Source organism: Prionailurus viverrinus, chromosome A2 (assembly GCF_022837055.1).
Source record: "Prionailurus viverrinus isolate Anna chromosome A2, UM_Priviv_1.0, whole genome shotgun sequence".
NCBI lineage: Eukaryota > Metazoa > Chordata > Mammalia > Carnivora > Felidae > Prionailurus > Prionailurus viverrinus.
The window spans coordinates 3,847,998-3,867,082 of record NC_062562.1 but is presented as its reverse complement, the minus strand read 5'-3'; the positions used below and the strand labels follow the sequence as shown (position 1 = coordinate 3,867,082).

Below are 19,085 nucleotides of genomic sequence, written 5' to 3'. Positions count from 1 at the left end.
ATTCTTTCAACATGTGATAAATATGTTAAAAAATATGTTGAAAAATATGTTGAAAAAAGCATCATCAGACTCATAATAATGTTATAACCATCTGTTCATATTTGAGAATAACCTGTTAATACCTCAAAATTATGAAAGATACATTTACTTGATCATCTAAGCCTTTGATGTATCATATATTTTATACTTGCAGAACGTTTCAATGAGGGGGCTACCATTTTTCTTTTTTAAGATTTTAATTTTATTTGTAAGTCATCTCCACATCCCACGTGAGCTTGAACTCATGGCCCCAGATCAAGAATCACACCCACCACTGACTGAGCCAGTCAGTGGAAAGGCGCCCCTAGCCTTTCATTGGAAATACTTTGATCTGTATTGTAGGATTTGCAAAATGTACAGCTGAAAAGGTAGGTTGGCATATGCAAATTGTTCCAAACATGTGTTAAAAAGTTTTCTGAGCTAGCCACATTCCAAGTGCCCAGGGACCAGAGAGAGCTCAGGCTACCATTTTGGAGAGCCCAGGTATGGACCCTTTGGGTGTGCTTGAGCCCTTCCCCCTGCACACCTACCTATGAGTAAAACTACAAGAAGAAAATGGAAACCGTACATGACAGTGACTCCCAGCTGCCACCACTATCGGTAATGTGTCACCTGTGCAATTGTTTAGCCCCTGGGCTTGCACAAACACAGGCTGAGCTTGACACAGCTCCTGCAGTAAGGGGTAAGCACTGAGAGCCTGTCCACCTCCTTCCCTTGACACTCCACTCCTGGGCAGGGATCTGCGTGGCTGACCCCTATGAGGTCACGGTGATGCAAGACTTCTTCATCGACCTGCGGCTACCCTACTCTGTCGTGCGCAATGAGCAAGTGGAGATCCGAGCCGTGCTCTACAATTACCAGGATGTTGGGGAGCTCAAGGTGGGTTCCCGGGGGGGTGGGGGCAGAGGTATGATGGAGAGCTTGGATGGTTGGGGGAGGTGGCCGTGGCACCTGCCCCCCTGACTGATACTCTCTCCCTGGCAGGTGCGGGTGACCCTGCTCTACAACCCAGCCTTCTGCAGCCAGGCCACCGCAAGGAAACCCTATCAGCAGATTCTGGAAATCCCAGCCAAGTCCTCAATAGCCGTGCCCTTTCTCCTCGTGCCTCTGAAGGTCGGTCTACATGAGGTGGAGGTCAAGGCTGCTGTTGACAATCGTTTCCTCATGGATGGTGTCAAGAAACCCTTGAAGGTCGTGGTGAGTCCTTGGGGCATCTGCAGTGCCTTGTCCTTTGGGAGAGGCTCCTGACTCCCCATGCTGTCAACCCAGGTTGGAGACACTGACTCTGAGACACCAAGAGTGTCCAGTGTCCAGCTTAGGATGTTTGGGAGTCCTGCAAGATTGGAAGCAAGGCCAGGATTAGGGTGAGTAAGTGAGGAACAGTTACATTTCTACACTTTCTTAGTGATGAACATTCTCAAAAATAATACTAGATCAAGTCATAAATAAAAATAAAGCCTGCGGGTGACTGGGGTGCCTGGGTGGCTCAGTCAGTTAAGCGTCTGACTTCAGGTCATGGTCTCACAGCTCATGAGTTTGAGCCCTGTGTTGGGCTCTGCACTGAGTGGGGAGCGCAGAGCCTGCTTTGGGTTCTGTGTCTCCCTCCCTCTGTGCCCCTCCCCTGCCCCCACTCACACTCTGTCTCTTTCTCTCTCAAAAATAAACATGAAAATTTTTTTAAAAAAATAAAAAATAAAAGCCTCCTATCATCTTTATTAACATTTTCAAGCAAAACGTGAGGTCATGAGGGCAACAATCTTTTAACGCAATATTGTAAGGAATCAAAATTAATGCCAAAAAACCTGTGATGAACAAAAGATCAAATTTTAAATAGAGACAGTGCCAAGTCAAACCATAATTGGAGCCTGAAGCTAATGGAAAAATGAAGGCTCCCATCCACGTGTCTTTTTTTTAATGGTTGAAATTGTTTGGTGGTTAATTTCCCCCCAAAACTTAAAGTAATTGAAAAAATATTGAAACACGGAATAGCAAATGCTTTAAAACTCACAGTGTTATTTTACAGTGAAATGTCTTATTTATACTCAAACCAGAATTTACCATAATATTTCCTTCCTGACTTTAATAGAACCAAACTCGAATTTTTTAAAAAGATTTTATTTATTTATTTATTTTTTAACGATTATTCATCTTTGAAAGACAGAGAGACACACAGAACATGAGTGGGGAAGGGGCAGAGAGAGGGACACAGAATCGGAAGCAGGCTCCAGGCTCCAAGCTGTCAGCACAGAACCTGATGCGGGGCTTGAACCCACAAACTGCAAGATCATGACCTGAACCAAAGTCGGATGCTCAACCGACTGACCCACACAAGCGCCCTTATTTTTTTCTATTTTAAAAAATATTTATTTATTTTGAAACAGACAACAGAGTGCAAGCAGGGAAGGGGCTAAGAGAGAAGGAGACAGAGAATCTGAAGCAGGCTCCAGGCTCTAAGCTCTGAGCTGTCATCACAGAGCCTGACATGAGGCTCAAACTGATGAACTGTGAGATCATAACCTGAGCTGAAATCAGACGCTTAACTAAGCCACCCAGGCGACCCAAGATTTTATTTTTAAGTAATCCCCACACCCGATGTGGGACTTGAACTTACAGCCCCAAGATCAAGAGTCCCAACTTTTCCACCAAGCCGCACAGGCACCCCCAGGAGCACAATCTTAATTATCCCTTTTATCAGGGGTCCCAGTGTGGCTCAGTGTGGCAACATGGGAAGAAACCCAAGAGGGCGCTGGAGCCTGCACGGCGCTCCCCAGAGCCAGTGTGTCCACAACTCCCAATTCTGCACCCTCTGATGCCGGTAGCTTGAAATCTACCGTGGCAGGGATGTTCGCAGGATGGAAACTGCCAGTGCCACAAATCAGGATCTTTTCCTCCTGGAGAGATGGCTATCAAATGTTTACCAGCATGCCATGGAGGAGACTGGGTCTCCAAAGGAAAATGTGTGCATTAGTACCAGCTTCAAGGAGAATGTGCGATGGAAGGGCACAAACAGCAGCAGTCCAGCATGGAAGGAGAGCTTCACTTGGGACATGGATAATAAGATAGCCCCTAGTTTAACTGAGCGCTTACTAAGTGCCAGGCATTGTACTCAGCACTTTATGCACATTCTTTTATTTTAAGGACATTTGAGAGGCAGTGGGGTAAACTGACTCCCAGTCACAGAACTAGGATGGGTGATGCCATCGTGCCCATGCCCTGCTGATCAGCTGTGTCTGTTCTTTCATTCACCTGACTTCCCCCTCCCCCATCCCATCCCAACACTGTTCAGCCTGAAGGAGTCAAAGTCAAAAAAATTGTGGCCGTTCACACACTGGATCCAGAAAACCGGGGCAGAAGTGAGTCAGCCACAGCAGAAGGGTTGAGACCTGGGGGGTCGGGGGTAGGGGGTGAGGCAGGGCCTTGTGGGAGAGGGTGACGCCACGGGTCCCTCCCATTCCACTGGCAGACGGAGTGCAGCGAGCAGAGATCCACGCCACAAACCTCCGTGACCAGGTACCAGACACAGATTCAGAGACCAGGATCCTCCTGCAAGGTGAGCTGCCACTGACCCTAGCCCAGGAAGGCACAGCTCTGGAGAAGGGGGCCTAATTTCTCCTAATTCTGGGCATGTATACTACCGTGCGTCCCCTGCCTCCACGACAGCTAGAACAGCAGGCCACCTCCCTGATCTGTTTTATAGAAGGCTCCAGGCAGTATTTAGTTCAGCAAATAGCCTTTGCTGATAGAGAAGCTTAAATGAGAAACAGTATAGTTCAAGAGCAGGAAATTCTGGAACTAATTGCCTGAGTTGGACAACTGGAGCCAGAAGGGAAAAGAAGTTCCTGGAAAAGCACCTTGTAATCTGTAAGCTGTAAGGTTTTGGGGAGAGACCCTTGGTTTTCTCATCTGTGATGGGGTGAATAATAGTACCTATATCAAAGGCTTGTTGAGAGGATTAAATGAGATACTGTATGATGTTTCTCTAGAACAGCGCCTGGCAACAGCATGAAGTATGATCTAAGTATTGATGACACTTGTTCTGGAATTAATTTGCCACTTGTACCAAGAGGCTCAGGGAACAGATTTCTGTGAAGCATAAGACTCCCTTCCCTACAAATGTAGACACCCTCCCCACTCCCCTATCCCCGCCTCGTACCTCCTACCATCACGTCCCCTCAGCCCCCAACAGCCCCTGACCTCTTTGGCACTGGCTGCCTGGAGCCCTGACCCTTCTCACCCCACCCCATGGTGGGTGAGTTGCTTGAGCCCTGTCCTCCCGCCCGGTTGCAGGGACCCCGGTGGCTCAGTTGACTGAGGATGCCATCAACGCGGAGCGACTGAATCACCTCATCGTGACCCCCTCGGGCTCTGGGGAGCAGAACATGAAAAGCATGACGCCCACGGTCATTGCCGTCCATTACCTGGACAAAACGGAGCAGTGGGACAAGTTGGGACCCACAAAGCGAAAGGAAGCCTTGCAGCTCATCGAAAAGGGTGGGTCTGCCTGGAAGACCCTCTCTGCTCCCGCCACCTCCAGAGCAGGGTCCTCCCTGAGACCCAGGCCCCTTTCCAGGCCACGCCCTTCCTCTAAGCTCCTCCCCTTTCAGGATCCCTTCTTTTCAAAGACCTCCCTTGACCTTTGCCCTCTCTGAGACCCTGGGCCCCTCTGAGCCCTCTAGAACTCCCTCTCTCCCTGAGGCCCCCTTGCCTCTCTGAACCCCTCGCCTCTGAGAACTCCTTCCCCTTTTAGAAGCCCCTTCCGCTCTTCTAGCAGACTTCCCTGCTCAGCCCTGAGCCCCCTCATTCCTCCCTGAACCCCTGTCTCGCCCCTCAGAGAATCCTTGTCCCCTGAGCCCCTCCACTCAGCCCCTGCTCCTCTGGAGACACTTCTGGCTTCCCTGCAGGGTACTCCCAGCAGCTGGCTTTCAGACAAGACAACTCGGCTTTTGCGGCCTTCCAGAACCGGAAAGCCAGCACCTGGTGAGTGGTCTGGCACCCCACTGAGCAAGGCGGCCTTGGGTGGGCCCACCCAGGTCTCGAGGGGCCCTATGCTATGGACCCTCAGCCCACACCGATGAGCCGCCCACCTTGAGCTGCCACGTGGCCTGTGGACATCAAGCGCCCCCTGTGGCTACGCTGGCGACTGCCTTGGGTGGGGAAGCTGGGCCAGACTGTAGGCCCCGCCCCTCTCTGCTCATTGGTTTCCTGGAATGGCAGTCTCTGGATCCCGGAGGCGATTGGCTGACGCTTTGTGCCGCCCACAGGCTGACAGCCTACGTGGTCAAGGTCTTCTCTCTGGCAGCCAATCTCATTGTCATTCAGGCCGATGTCATCTGCGGAGCTGTCAGATGGCTGATCCTGCAGAGGCAGAAACCCGACGGGGTCTTCCAGGAAGATTCGCCCGTAACTGACCAAGAAATGACTGTAAGAGGCAAGGGTTTAGGGCAGGCTGGGGGGAGGGACGACTGGAGTCACAGGATAGAGAGGAGAAAGGCTAGCCCTTTGGCTGAGAGTGTCACTATTCCATCTGAAAGACTAGAGGCCTTCAGAATCTAGTGCAATACAGAAGTCCCTCCCCCTTCATTCAGAAAATATAGAACTCACAGCTGTGGTTCTCTAAATGTGGTCTCCACGGCAGCAGTATCAGCATCACCTTCAAACTAGTTAGAAATGTATTTTCTCAAAGCTGGACTCGAGATTCAGGAATCAGACACTTCAGGAGGAGGGCCTAGGAATCAGTTGCTACAAGCTCCCCACCCCCCACCATATGATGCTGATGCATGCATAAGGTGGAGAATCACTGCCTTAGCCTGACTTTTCAGGATTTCAATCTCACACCATCCCCCTACCCCCATCCACATGCCATCTGCACTGAAAGGAGCCTTGCTGTATCCAGCCACAGGGCCTTTCACATGCTGTTCTCCCTGTCTGGCATGCCAACCCTGGTCATCCCGCAGGGAAATCTTTCCTGATCTCCCCAACTGAGTCACACTCCCACTTTCCAATCTCACTGCCACATCCACGTCTCCTGCACTGCACTCACCAATTTGTTACGGTATGTCTACTGGTGAGCCAATTGGTTCATGTCTGTCTCCCCTACTAGATGGGGAGCACTGTGGGGGTGGGACTGGTGTTGGGTTCTTACCCACCATCTTTTCCACAGCATGAGCAACAATTGCTGAATGAGTGAATATTGAAGAGTGTGGCCCACCTAGGGAGAGACACTGAAGAGATTCTCACCCCTGCCTTGACCTGCTGACCCTACAAGAGGTTTGGTCAGCATGTGGGGACATAGTGGTGATACTATCCTTATTTCCTGCTTCCCATTCTAGGGTGGCTACCAGGAGAATAAGGAGAAAGATGTGTCCCTCACAGCCTTTGTTCTCATTGCATTGGAAGAGGCTAAATATATTTGCAATGATCAGTTCAACGTAAGTGTCCACCCACCCTCTCCTTCTCACCTCCCTACCCAGGGCACATCACCTTGGTGGGTGAGGTGTTACATTCAGGTGATTCCCAGTCCTCCCAGTGCAATATCAGCTACCACAGCAGCCATAATGCCCATAAAACCATAATAATTCCCAGCATTTTTTGAGCATTTAACTAAGATGCTCATCTAAGTGCTGCACATGCTAAGTCCTGTAATCCTTCTAAGAGTCCGAGACGTAGGCTACTCTTCTTATCCCCAGGTTACAGAGGAGAAAACTAAGACAGAAAGAGATCAAAGAATGGGTCCTTTCTGCCTGCTTTACCCTGTCCAGAGAGTGTCAGCCAATTTCAACAAAAGCCCCCTCAGCCTGCTTTCCCCATCACTGCTACATGATCAGTGCAGCATACCTTGCTGCTTCCCTGAAGAAAAGGCACAACCCAGACCCAAGAACACATCAAGGCTACTCTCTTAGTTCAGGAGATCTTTTAGGAAATTTTCCAAGGGGCCCATGACCCCAAAAAGGAAATGATTACAAGTATTGGCTCATGGCTGTCTCTTTTTCCTCTGGTTTTGGTTCTGAAGCAGAGAAGCTTAGAAAGATGGACTCCCGAGAGTCTCTGCAATTACTCCCTCTGCTTTGTCCTGGGGTTTGAGAGTGGTTTGTTTGACCTTAACTTGCCAAGGTGGAGAGCCCAGGATTTTACCTCAGGCAGCTGCCCCTCCCTTCATCGGACTCAAGCTAGAGGGGACAGGGCTGTTGACTTGAGGGCTTCAGAGGGACCCAGGCCGTTCTGGGCCCAATAATTCCTCTCTCGCTGCCACCCAGCCTGCCCAGAAGAACTTGGCTGCCTTCCTTGGGGAAATAGCCAGACCAAACCTAGAGCTTTCAGATACCCATAGGGGAAATTCTGATTGGCCCACCCGGGGTCAGGTGGTCATACCTGGGCCAATCAGCTCAGGCCAGGAAGTAGGTCTTACTGAGCAAATATGGCTGCTTCCACTGTGGCCGAGTGAATGAAAGACCGAAGTTTCTGCAAAAGTCAAGAGTAGTTGGAGAACAGGCAGCTGGGCAGGGAAGCTGGGCAGCTGGGAAAGGATTAGTTTCTGCTGCAAGGCACCAACATTTTCTTCTACAAAATGGCAACACTGTAGCAGGATTCTTGCAGAGAGAGTCGTGACATAGAGGCTTATTTTCCAGGAAGCAACTTTATTCGTGCCAGCAGGCTCAGTTGGGTTTATACCCTAAGAACTGAGCCCCTAACTCCAGGTGGCATAGTGTTTTACATATCTTTTACTCCTTTGTCTCCCATATATGGTAACACACAAACATGCAGTCTGATCAAGCGATCTCATGTTACAGGGTCATGAGGGATGACAAGTACTCTTATAGCCAGGTTGCCTGAGATTTTGTTTTTTTTTCCTTAGGGAGGGGCACTACCACAACAGTATAACTGAGCATAGCATAGGCTATAGAAGCAGATTGCTGGGGTGCAGATCAGGAGTGTGCTGGAACTAGGGTGCCTGGGTGGCTTGGTCGGTTGAGCCTCTGATGTCAGCTCAGGTCATGATCTCCCTGTTAGAGAGTTCCAGCCTGGTATGGGCTCTGCGCTGACATCTTGCAGCTTGGAGCCTGGAGACTGCTTCTATTCTGTCTCTGTCTATCTGCCGCTGTCCTCTCTCTCTCTCTGAAATACCAATAAACATTAAAAAAAAAAAAAAGGGTGCTGGGATCAGTCTGTGAAAGCCAACCGTTAAACTTCCAGCACTTTCACAAGCTAGTTGTTAAACACAGTCATTCTTTTCAAGCAAATTATGTAAACTGACTTTAGACTAAACACTAAGCATTAAAAGCAAAGGTAAGAAACACTCAAAACTCATCACTTCCTGATTGTTTTATTACTTTCCCTCATTATCTATGACAAATGTATCCATCTCGAGGTTATGTACCTATAAGGTGGAAATGCTATCTACTTCTGTGCTACTGCCCCCCTCCCCCCAACTCTGCATTCACTGACTCCACATAGTTTGAAATTGGCCACGGTAATATTTACGCCAAGAAAGTTGGCGAACACTGCACATCATGTCTTCCTCCTTCGATCATCTCTCTGGGTCTCAATCTTGTCATTCGTGCAGTAGAGATGATGATGAAAATAATGTCAACCCCATAGGATCCTGAAGTTCAGCGATTGCCTGTGTGACTGCCATATAGTAAGTGTTAGCTGTGAAGCTGATGATTAGAGAAGAGGTTTCCCAGTGGGGTGCTGAAGCTGGGTCATACTAGGTCATGAGTGTCTATCTGCACACATATTCTCCCCTTTATGTTCAGGGCCATTACGTTGGTAGCTTGAAATTGCCCACAGTGGGAGCATTTACACCACAGTAATTGGCAGGCGATAAAACAGACCCCTGACCCCCATACACTCTCCGGAGAGCTGGTGCTTAACTGTTACCAAAACACCACTGGATATATAAACTGTCCCAGGCACATCAGAGTTACTCAGAAACAAGGCAGTTCATGCATACTAAAATGTCTGGAAACCTGCCCCCCCCCAAAAAAAAGGAAAAAAAACATCCTAAACAAATATGTACCAGGGACAGAAACCATCTTCGCACCCAGAAATTGACATTTGTGTGATCCTTACCAGCTCTTTGTGGCAGCAATATCCACCTTACCAGAGAAACCAATCCTGTTTCTTATAGAGCCTGGAGCGCAGCATGGATAAAGCAGGAGATTATCTTGAAGCCCACTACAGGAGCCTGCGGAGACCGTATTCTGTGGCCATTGCAGGCTATGCCTTGGCCCAATTGGGAAGACTGGAGAAAGACCTCCTCAAAAAATTTCTGAGCACAGCCAAAGGTGAGTGGCAGCCTGGTGAAGAACAGAGGAATGCGTGGCCATGGTTTGGGGGTGGTCATCTTGAGCTGGCATGTGTGGCTCTAAGCTATCCTACAATGGGCAGCTTCAGGTTGAGCTGGAGCGGATGGTGCTAAGCCCTGCTGGCTGAATGGGTCTGAGGTGTCAGAATCCTCACTGTAAGCTACACAAGAACGTGGCATCATTCAGTCAACAGCTATGTTTTGAGCACTTGCTCTGACACAGGAACAAGGACGTGGGCTCCGACGTCAGACAGACGCAAATTCAAATCCCCCTCTGCCACATTCTCACTGTGTGACTTTGTAAAAGTCACTGACCCTCCCTGGACCTCATCTGAAGAAGATACTTACATCATAGGCGGTTGACAAGATTGAAGGAGTAATGTAGGTAGAAGGTCTAGCATACAGTGAGAGCTCTATTCCGATGTTGTTGTCGTCATTATCTCAAGGGTAATTAGGATTAGATAAGATAATGCCATAGGGAATTTAGCACAGTGCCCAGCACACAGTGAGCACTTAATCATTGGCTCAGGTAATATACTGCATCAGGTTTGCACTCACTGATGTAACATATGTCAGTACATATACTGAGGTGGTTTAGCACAATGGAAGCTTGTTGTTGGTGGACAGCTCTCTTCCAGACAGTCATGTGGAGATCTGGGCCTCTATCTTTTCATGACTTTGCCACCACGGGGTGCTTGGGATCCACTCCATCTAAGCAGAAGGGGAAACGGTCAGGTGGATCATTCAAGGGAGGTAGACCAGGCATGGAAGGGGCCCCTAACATTGCCAGTGTCCATTCCATCATACAGAGCTCGGTCGTGTGTCCATACCTGCCTACAAAGACTTTTGGGAGATGTAGTCCAACTCTCTGCCCAGGAAATGAGGGAACAGGTTTTTTTTTAATGTTCATTTATTTTTGAACAAGAGAGTGCAAGCATGGGAGGGGCAGAGAGAGAAGGAGACAGAGAGTGCAAAGCTGGCTCTGTGCTGACAGCAGACAGCCTGATGAGGCGCTCAAACTCATGAACCTTGAGATCATGACCTGAACCAAAGTTGGAAGCTCCACCGACTGAGCCACCCAGGTGTCCCTGAGGAGGGAATGCTTTTTATTTTTTATTTTTTTTTTCAACGTTTTTTATTTATTTTTGGGACAGAGAGAGACAGAGCATGAACGGGGGAGGGGCAGAGAGAGAGGGAGACACAGAATTGGAAACAGGCTCCAGGCTCTGAGCCATCAGCCCAGAGCCCGACGCGGGGCTCGAACTCACGGACCGCGAGATCGTGACCTGGCTGAAGTCGGACGCTTAACCAACTGCGCCACCCAGGCGCCCCGAGGGAATGCTTTTTAATGACGATCTCTGCCACAAGTGCTTTCGTGGGCACTTGGGACATCGCAGTGAATACAGCACAGCCCCTGCCAACATGGTTCACACTCCAGTTGAGGAAACAAATGAGTAAATAGATTGCTATAGAGCATCACAGTGTTAGGACAGGACAGCACATGATGTTTTAAGAGACAGAGGGAGGGCCTCACAAACTCTTGGGGTGCCATTGAAGCTGAATTGTGCAGGATGGGATTAACCGGGAATACATAGAGGGTACAGAATGTGAAAAGGCCCAGGAAGTAAGAATGACCATGGAAAGTTTAGGGAATCTCCTGTAGATCAGTGGGGCTGCAGTTGAGAATTGAAATGGAAGAGTGAAGGTTAATGAAAGAAGAGAGTGAGGCAGGAGCCAGCAGATTGAGGGCCTTGGATGTCAGTCAGGACACCTGAACACCAAGGAGTCTATTGTGAGTCTTTTTCTGAGTTTTCTTTGAGCCATCCCAAGACTGGACAGCGCAGTGAGCATGGGGGACTGGGGGGGTTTCTCTGCAGACAAGACACAGTGGGAGGAGCCTGACAAGAAGCTCTACAGCATGGAGGCCACATCCTATGCCCTCTTGGCCCTGCTGGTGCTCAAAGAATTTGACTCTGTGCTTCCCGTCGCAAACTGGCTCAAAGAGCAGAGAGAATACGGAGGTATTCTCCACAGATATGGCTCCACCCAGGCAAGTGACCTCATATCCCCCATGCACCTGAATGCCTACTTCCTCTGATTTCCAATGGCCTCTCAGAGAAGATGTTAAGACCAAGAGGGGCCGTCCTTCTGTCCCGAAACCATAGTGGCTGGAATGGATTTGAGAGATCAGGCTTTTTTCATTGTGATCCCACTGGCATATTCTAGACTACACTCTGAATGTCCAAGCTGTGATCTGAGGCTCCTCATATCCTGACCATGTTCTCAGTTTCACCAGGCTCCCAGTGTTACCTCCTAACTTCCTGTGTGTTCTAGACTATGTTCTCAGTTCGACAAGGCTCCAAGTGTTAGCCCATATCTTCCTGTGTGTTCTAGACCAGTTTCTCAGTCCTACCAGGCTCTCAGTGTTAGTGCACATCTTCCTGTGGGTTGTAGACCAGCTTCTCCAGTCTACCAGTCTCCCAGTATTAGCTCATGGGTTCTAGACCAAGTTCTCAGTTCCAACTGGCTCCAAGTGTTAGCTCATATCTTCCTATGTGTTCAAGATCATGTTGTCAGATCCAGGATGTTCCAGTGTTAGCCCATATCTTCCTGTGGGTTCTAGACCAGGTTCTCAGTTCCAACAGGCTCCTAGGGTTAGCCCATATCTTCCTGTGGCTTCTAGACAAGGATCTCAGTTGTACCTAGCTCCCAGTGTTAATTCGTCTTATTCTGGATTCTAGCCCATGTTCTTGGCTATTCTAGCACATCATCCAATCTCTCCATTTGGAAGGTGGGTTCTAGGACATGGGCTTCCAGCTCCAGTTTGAACCTCTTTCTTTCTGGAAGGCTATCAGTCACATTCTCAGTATCCCTTTTGGATTCTAGATCATATGTTCAGTGTCCCCAGGCTCCAACTTGATTCTTCTGTCACAAACAGATTCTATATACATTCTCAGTGACTCCAAACCCTTGTGTTAGACTCTCCTCTGGATGGGCCTGGACACACTCTCAGTTTCAACTTCAGTCTTATGCCTGCAATTTATGGTGGATTCTAGACTTGTTCTCAGTGTTTCCAGGCTCTTGTCTAAACCCCTGTCCCTTGGAGAATCAAGAACATGTCCTCAGTGTCTAACAACCCCTAATCTTATCCTCACCTTCTCTGGGGCAGGGGTCCTAAGCTATAGTCCCAGTAGCCCCCTCCCTCTGATCTGAGTCTCTTTCTTCCCCAGTGGGTTCTAACCACTTTCTCAGTCTCCTGGCTCACCCTCTTTCTTTCTCATGGGTTCTAGGCCACCTACATGGTGTTCCAAGCCTTGGCCCAATTCCAGAAGGATGTCCCTGACCACAAGGATCTGAATCTGGATGTGTCCATCCAACTGCCCAGCCACAGCTCTGTCATCAAGTACAGAATCTTGTGGGAATCTGCTAGCCTCCAGCGGTCAGCAGAGGTACAACTGCCTAGCCAAACGCTTGCCGTCCTCCTCCACAACAACCAGTATTTGCCACAGGCAAGAAATAGAGCATATGACTGTAGCAACCAGGGGAAGGCTTGGTACCAACACCCTCTCTCCTCTCTCCTTTCTCCCTGCAGACCAAGAAAAATGAGGATTTCGTAGTAACAGCTAAAGGGAAAGGACAAGGCACCTTGTCGGTAAGGAACAGGAACACACACCAGCTTGGCCCGCCTTCTCTCAGCCCCTCTGGCCCCAAGGGACCCCCTTCTCAACTCAAGTGGGCTGACACTGCATTGCCCTGTGATCTCACCAGGTGGTGACAACGTACCATGCCAAGCTCAAAAGCAACCACACCTGCAAGAAGTTTGACCTCAGGGTTGATATACGACGAGCTCCTGAAGATGGTAAAAGAGTTAAGACCCTACCTGTTACCCTTCCCCCGCCCTCATTCTAATGTCTGCCTCCTTCCTGAGTTGGGACCCAGGGAAACCTCCCTCCCATTTTTCTGTCTGTGTTTCTAGTCAAGAGGCCTCAGGAATCCCTGGACACCATGATCCTTGACATCTGTACCAGGTAAGTGATGGGTCACTGGGGGTCATCTTGGCCATTCCTCTGTCTATAGCAAGACTTCTCCTTTCCATGACCTAATCCTTTCTAAGAGCATATTGTGCATCTGGTATTGTCTGAAGTACCTGCCAGGAGGTGGGTACCCCAGGCAGTCCTCACTTTGCATTGGCAGTCCAACACGAGCGATGGCCCCATAACCTGAAATTATTCAAGCACTGTCAACAAATCAGTGGGGGAAGTTGCCATTGTTGCATGACCTTTAAAGCGTTTTATCACAGCTTCAGAACTCTCAAACTGCCAGTTAGGAAGGTACAGAGAAATGGAAATTACAGTAACATGAGAATTTGTTTAGCATGCTGTAAACTACAACATTAGAACACGGAGATAACAAGCAATTCTTGTTCTCCTTTGTAAAACACTTACCAAAAGTGCTGTGGGTCTTCCTTCTGTGGTGTCACTTGGGGTAGGGATTGAGCAGGCATCTTTCCTATGACATAGTGAGCTGTCACGCTCCCTGCTAAGTTAGGTCAGCTTCCAACATCCTATCTTTTGAGCGGCCGATGTCACAAGACAGCCGGTCGGTCCCTCCAATGGCAGCAAGGGTGACATTCGCACAGTCTGCTGTTCCTTCTCTAACTCTGTTTCTGTGCTTTCAAATTTTCCCTCCAGTGTCTTCATTTCTCTGCTGCCTTTCATCTTGGCTGGCAGATCCCTCTGCCAGTTGACCAGTTTTGTGAAACGTCATGCGGTTTATCCCTGGGAGATAAGGAAGTACCACAACCACAGGCCTTGCTGTCTGGGCATGAACTGCTCAGTGACCCATCACAGACAGACTTTGAAAGGAATGACGTGATTGGTCACTGACCGTGATGCGTGTCTGTGATTTGCACAATGATTGGTGGACTCGAGATCCAGAGACAAGATTTGTACTTGTACTTTATGCAATTACGACTAATGTACCCTGGTGCTGGGGGCCTGGCGTTATTGGGCTAGACCATGGTAACATTTTCTCGTCTGCATTTTCTGGACGAATTGAGGCATGGAGAGGTCAAGTGACTCATCAAATGTCATATGGAGCTGGGATTTGAACCCGTGCAAAGGGGCTCCAGAGCCTGAGATTTTAGTCACCTTGACCATGACACTGCCTTTCCTTTATTCCATTTGGGGAGTGTTTCCCACAATCTAATATCCTTCTGTGCTGCTGTGTGGGAACCAGTAACCCCAGTCTCTGACCAGACCCCCTTGTGCAGACACTGTGCCCCAGGGCTGACCCTACCCTGGGACCCAAGTGCCCTCTCCCTGCCCTATTCAGGTACCTGGGAGACCAGGATGCTACCATGTCGATCCTGGATATATCCATGATGACTGGCTTTTCTCCTGACACTGGTGATCTCCACCAGGTGTGAAGGGCTTGGGCTTCGGGGCTGGCATCAGTGGGCAGGGGTTTGAGGACGATTTCACAAATATTACCTTTCCCCAGTTGAGCAACGTCATTGGAAGATACCTCTCTTTGTGTGACATGAACAATAAGAACACCCTCACCATCTACCTGGACAAGGTAAGGCTTCCAATGAGGATCTGACGTCTACCAGGCAGGCCTCCTTCTGGGCCACACCAGGCTCAGTATAGGAAGTGAGGGGTCTGTGCTGCTGGGTGATGGAGGGAAGGGGCATAAAAAGAAGGTGGACAACCCAGGTCATCTCATCTTTTCTAAGCAGCTTACCTTCTGACCAGTCTCATTTCAACCTCATTTTATACTTGCTTCCTCCAACTTCTCATCGTAGTCCTAAACAACTTTTGAAAGGAGCCACTTGGGTTTAAAAAATAAAGTGCTCAGTGCTAAAAAGCATTCCCCTTGCTCCGCACCCCCTGGGTTTTCTCTCTCCGTGTTTGCTCTCCATCGGACTTTCTGCCACTGCCTTCCTCTCTAACATTGACTTGAGCTTCCTCCTCTCCCCTACTTACATCTTCCCGTTTCCCTATCTTCACATGCCCCCTGCTAACTTCCAAAATTCCCAAAGTCCCCTCACCCCATACTAGTCAGCATAAGTAACACTAGCTGCTGTAATAAGCCTCTCAAGAATATGAGGGTCCGAACACAAGAGTCTTGTGCCTCCCACTCAGGTAAAGTCCAGTTGTGAGGCTAAGGGAAGGGTTTTCTGCTCCACACATTAAGTCAGGGATCTGCTCACATTCCTTCTTGGGGCTCTGCAATCCCTAGGATCTTACAGTCCTCTGCTGGACCCCTCCTCCCTGGAAGAAAAGAGGATTGTGCATGAGCTAGTGGTCGACGTTTTCTTGTACTGGAGTTTTAGTGCACTTAAATTTTTATAGGATTCCAACCTTACAGGGAAATTGCAGAGCAGTAAAACACAGTTCCATATACTCTCTACCCAACTTCATTAAGTGCTAGCCTGTTCCTCCAAGTACACCTGTCTATGCATATCTATTTCTGTTTCTCTCTCTCTCCCTTTCTTTGTCTTTATTTTTTCAGCTTGAATGGGGTATCATTGACATATAAAATTGTGTAAGTTTAAGGTGCATAACATAATGATTTGATGTATGTGTATATTGGGAAATGATCACCACCATAAGTTTACTTAACACATGTATTACTTCACATAGTTTTAATGCATGCGCATGTGTGTTTGTGTGTGTGTGTGATGAGAACTTTTAAGATCTACCCTCTCAATAAGTTTTTCTTTTCAGTTTTCTAATGTTTATTTATTTTGAGAGAGACAGAGAACACAAGCAGGGGAGGGGCAGAGAGAAGTAAAGACAGAATCCCAAGAAGGCTCTGTGCTGTCAGAGCAGAGCCCAATGTGGGGCTCAAAGTCACAAACCCATGAGATCATGACCTGACCTGAGATAAAGAGTCGGATATTTAACCGACTATGCCCTCCTGGTGCCATCCCATAACAACTTTTATTTATTTATTTATTTTTTTCAACGTTTTTTATTTATTTTTGGGACAGAGAGAGACAGAGCATGAATGGGGGAGGGGCAGAGAGAGAGGGAGACACAGAATCGGAAACAGGCTCCAGGCTCTGAGCCATCAGCCCAGAGCCCGACGCAGGGCTCGAACCCACGGACCGCGAGATCGTGACCTGGCTGAAGTCGGACGCTTAACCGACTGCACCACCCAGACGCTTTGAGTTAAATATTTTTTTAACCTTTATTTATTTTTGAGACAGAGAGAGACAGAGCATGAACGGGGGAGGGGCAGAGAGAGAGGGAGACACAGAATCGGAAGCAGGTTCCAGGCTCCGAGCTGTCAGCCCGGAGCCCGACGTGGGGCTCGAACCCACGGACCGCGAGATCGTGACCTGGCTGAAGTCGGACGCTTAACTGACTGCGCCACCCAGACGCCCCAACAACTACTTTTAAATATCACATTCAGTACCATTAACCGTGGATGTTTTCATGGGCAGAGACAGCAGTCTGGTGGCCAGAACTCAATCACATGGCCACACTGAACTAGGAAAGGAAGCTGGCAGGGATAATGTAGCTTCAAGCCTTGGAGAAGTGGAAATGGCTGTGTTGAAGTGCTCATCAGTTTTTTGGTGGAGACTCCTGCTCCCCCACTTTCTCCACCACTGTCTCAACCCCCAGGACCCTATGCTGGGCTCCGTTCCGTGTGGCCCCACTGACCAGCCTCCTCCTTCCCCCCAGATCTCACACGACCTGTCGCCCCACTGACCAGCCTCCTCCTCCCCACCCAGATCTCACACGACCTGTCACCCCACTGACCAGCCTCCTCCTTCCCTCCAGATCTCACATGACCAGGAGGACTGTCTGACCTTCAAAGTGCACCAGTACTTCAACGTGGGGCTTATCCAGCCCGGGTCGGTCAAGGTGTACTCCTATTACAACCTGGGTGAGCAGCCCACCTACGGCCTGGGGGCCTGGGGAGCCTGAGGGTCCAAGGGATCCGTGCAAGGCAGGGGCCTGACGGTCCCAGGGTTGGGGACCTGGCCTCTCCAGGTCTGAGGGACTGGAGTTGGGAATCCCAGCCCCTGGGTCTCTGGGCTGGAGGCCCTCTGACACCTCCCTGCCACTCTGCCCACAGATGAGAATTGCATCCGGTTCTACCACCCAGACAAAAAAGATGGATTGCAGAGCAAGCACTGTCACACAGACGTGTGCCGATGTGGTGAGGGTGGACACAAAATTGCCAGGAAGTGTTGGCCCCACACCCAGTGGACACCCACACGGACCCAGGGGCGGGGGGCCCTGGACAACACGTGTGATGTAACCATGTCCCCCACTCATCCACCACACAGAGAACTGCTTCATGCACCCGGCGGATGAAAAGATCACCCTGGACGACCGTCTGGACAAGGCCTGTGAACCAGGAGTAGACTACGGTGAGTGGGCACGTGCACGTGGGTGCCTGGGTGAGCGACACTGTGTGGCCATGGCTGTGTGTGTGACCGGCTGTGAGTGCCCCTGGCTGCATATGGCTATACGTCAGCCTGTGGTTGCAGCCGATGTGTGTGTGGGTGTAAATGTGTTATGAGGGGCCATGAGTGCACGGGGAGCCACGCTAATGAGTCGGCCGGGTGTGCAGCCAGTGTGAGAGTGGATATGGTCATCTGCCCGTTGTGTGTGTGACATTGTAGTCGTGCCAAGCCATGGAGATGAGAGACAGTGCTTGTGGGGGATAGTGGATGGGTGTTATGCATAGGACTCCACTGTGGTGAGTGTAATTGTGCACATGGCCGTGTGTGGCTGTGTGATGTGGTGGTTGTGGGAAGACATGTGGCAGGTGTGTTACTGGGGGGCAGGGACTGTTGCACGTGTGGCTGTGACCCTGCACGTGTCTGCTTGGGGATGCCATATGCCCAGGTGTGCCTGCAGCTGAGGGTCCCCGCAGCCCCCCTTGCCCGTGACCCCACCGTCCTTCCCCTCCTCCCCCATCAGTGTACAAGACCAGGCTTCTCAAGAAGGAGCTGTCAGAAGACTTTGATGATTACGTAATGGTCGTTGAGCAGATCATCAAATCAGGTCAGCCCTGGAGTCTGTGTTCTGTCTTTCCACTTCCTTCTTGCTGGTTCCCTGCCCTCCCCGACTCAGCGTCCCTGTCCGTCCCTTCCAGGCTCTGATAAGGTGCAGGTTGGACAGGAGCGCAGGTTCATCAGCCACATCAAGTGCAGAGAAGCCCTGAAGCTGCAGGAGGGGAAACACTACCTCATGTGGGGCATGTCCGCCGACCTGTGGGGAGAGAAACCCAAGTGAGTGTCAGCCCTGTGCATGCCCCACCCCCCACAGTGGGTCGCCCCTTCCCATGCTTTCCCTGCCCTGATCCTGACCTGCCATCCTCCCCCCAGCATCAGCTACATCATCAGGAAGGACACCTGGGTGGAGCTGTGGCCAGAGTCTGATGAATGCCAGGATGAGGAGAATGAGAAGCTGTGTCAAGACCTGGCCAACTTCGCTGAGAACATGGTTGTCTTTGGCTGTCCCAACTGACCCCTGCCCACAGTCCCCACAATAAAGCTTCACTGAGAGTTCATGTGTCTCCCAAAGTCGGAAGGTCTCGGAGAGGGAGGAAGAGGCAGCTGTGATCCCCTGCTTCCTCCCCTGCAACTCCTTCCTCCCTGTGGATCACCTGCACGTTTGCTTCCTCCCCCGGGGAGCCCGTGCCCACATGCACCTGCACTGCACCTGCACGTAGTCTGAAGTGAGCCTGCGTTTGCGCCAACTGCTCACCTACTTGC

The 19,085-nt window shown here is 49.9% G+C and overlaps 1 protein-coding gene across 2 annotated transcripts in view; it reads left to right on the top strand.

Moving 5' to 3' along the window:
• The window catches only part of LOC125156563 (complement C3-like), a 46,336-nt gene extending 27,458 nt beyond the window's left edge, over window positions 1–18,878 (top strand). The window contains exons 20-41 of one of the 2 annotated variants that reach the window (XM_047842725.1): window positions 776–918; window positions 1,024–1,236; window positions 3,326–3,392; window positions 3,503–3,589; window positions 4,327–4,530; window positions 4,941–5,016; window positions 5,301–5,460; window positions 6,369–6,467; window positions 9,167–9,323; window positions 11,221–11,393; window positions 12,634–12,792; window positions 12,936–12,995; window positions 13,112–13,202; window positions 13,320–13,371; window positions 14,678–14,765; window positions 14,846–14,923; window positions 17,137–17,242; window positions 17,435–17,518; window positions 17,649–17,732; window positions 18,289–18,372; window positions 18,464–18,599; window positions 18,696–18,878. In XM_047842725.1, coding sequence (XP_047698681.1) covers window positions 776–918; window positions 1,024–1,236; window positions 3,326–3,392; window positions 3,503–3,589; window positions 4,327–4,530; window positions 4,941–5,016; window positions 5,301–5,460; window positions 6,369–6,467; window positions 9,167–9,323; window positions 11,221–11,393; window positions 12,634–12,792; window positions 12,936–12,995; window positions 13,112–13,202; window positions 13,320–13,371; window positions 14,678–14,765; window positions 14,846–14,923; window positions 17,137–17,242; window positions 17,435–17,518; window positions 17,649–17,732; window positions 18,289–18,372; window positions 18,464–18,599; window positions 18,696–18,837 — 2,543 coding nt within the window. In that variant the 3' untranslated portion in view covers window positions 18,838–18,878. Of the gene's footprint in view, window positions 1–775; window positions 919–1,023; window positions 1,237–3,325; window positions 3,393–3,502; window positions 3,590–4,326; window positions 4,531–4,940; window positions 5,017–5,300; window positions 5,461–6,368; window positions 6,468–9,166; window positions 9,324–11,220; window positions 11,394–12,633; window positions 12,853–12,935; window positions 12,996–13,111; window positions 13,203–13,319; window positions 13,372–14,677; window positions 14,766–14,845; window positions 14,924–17,136; window positions 17,243–17,434; window positions 17,519–17,648; window positions 17,733–18,288; window positions 18,373–18,463; window positions 18,600–18,695 lie in introns of both variants that reach the window. The other variant, XM_047842718.1, reaches the window with a different exon arrangement.
• The last annotated feature ends 207 nt before the right edge of the window (window positions 18,879–19,085 follow it).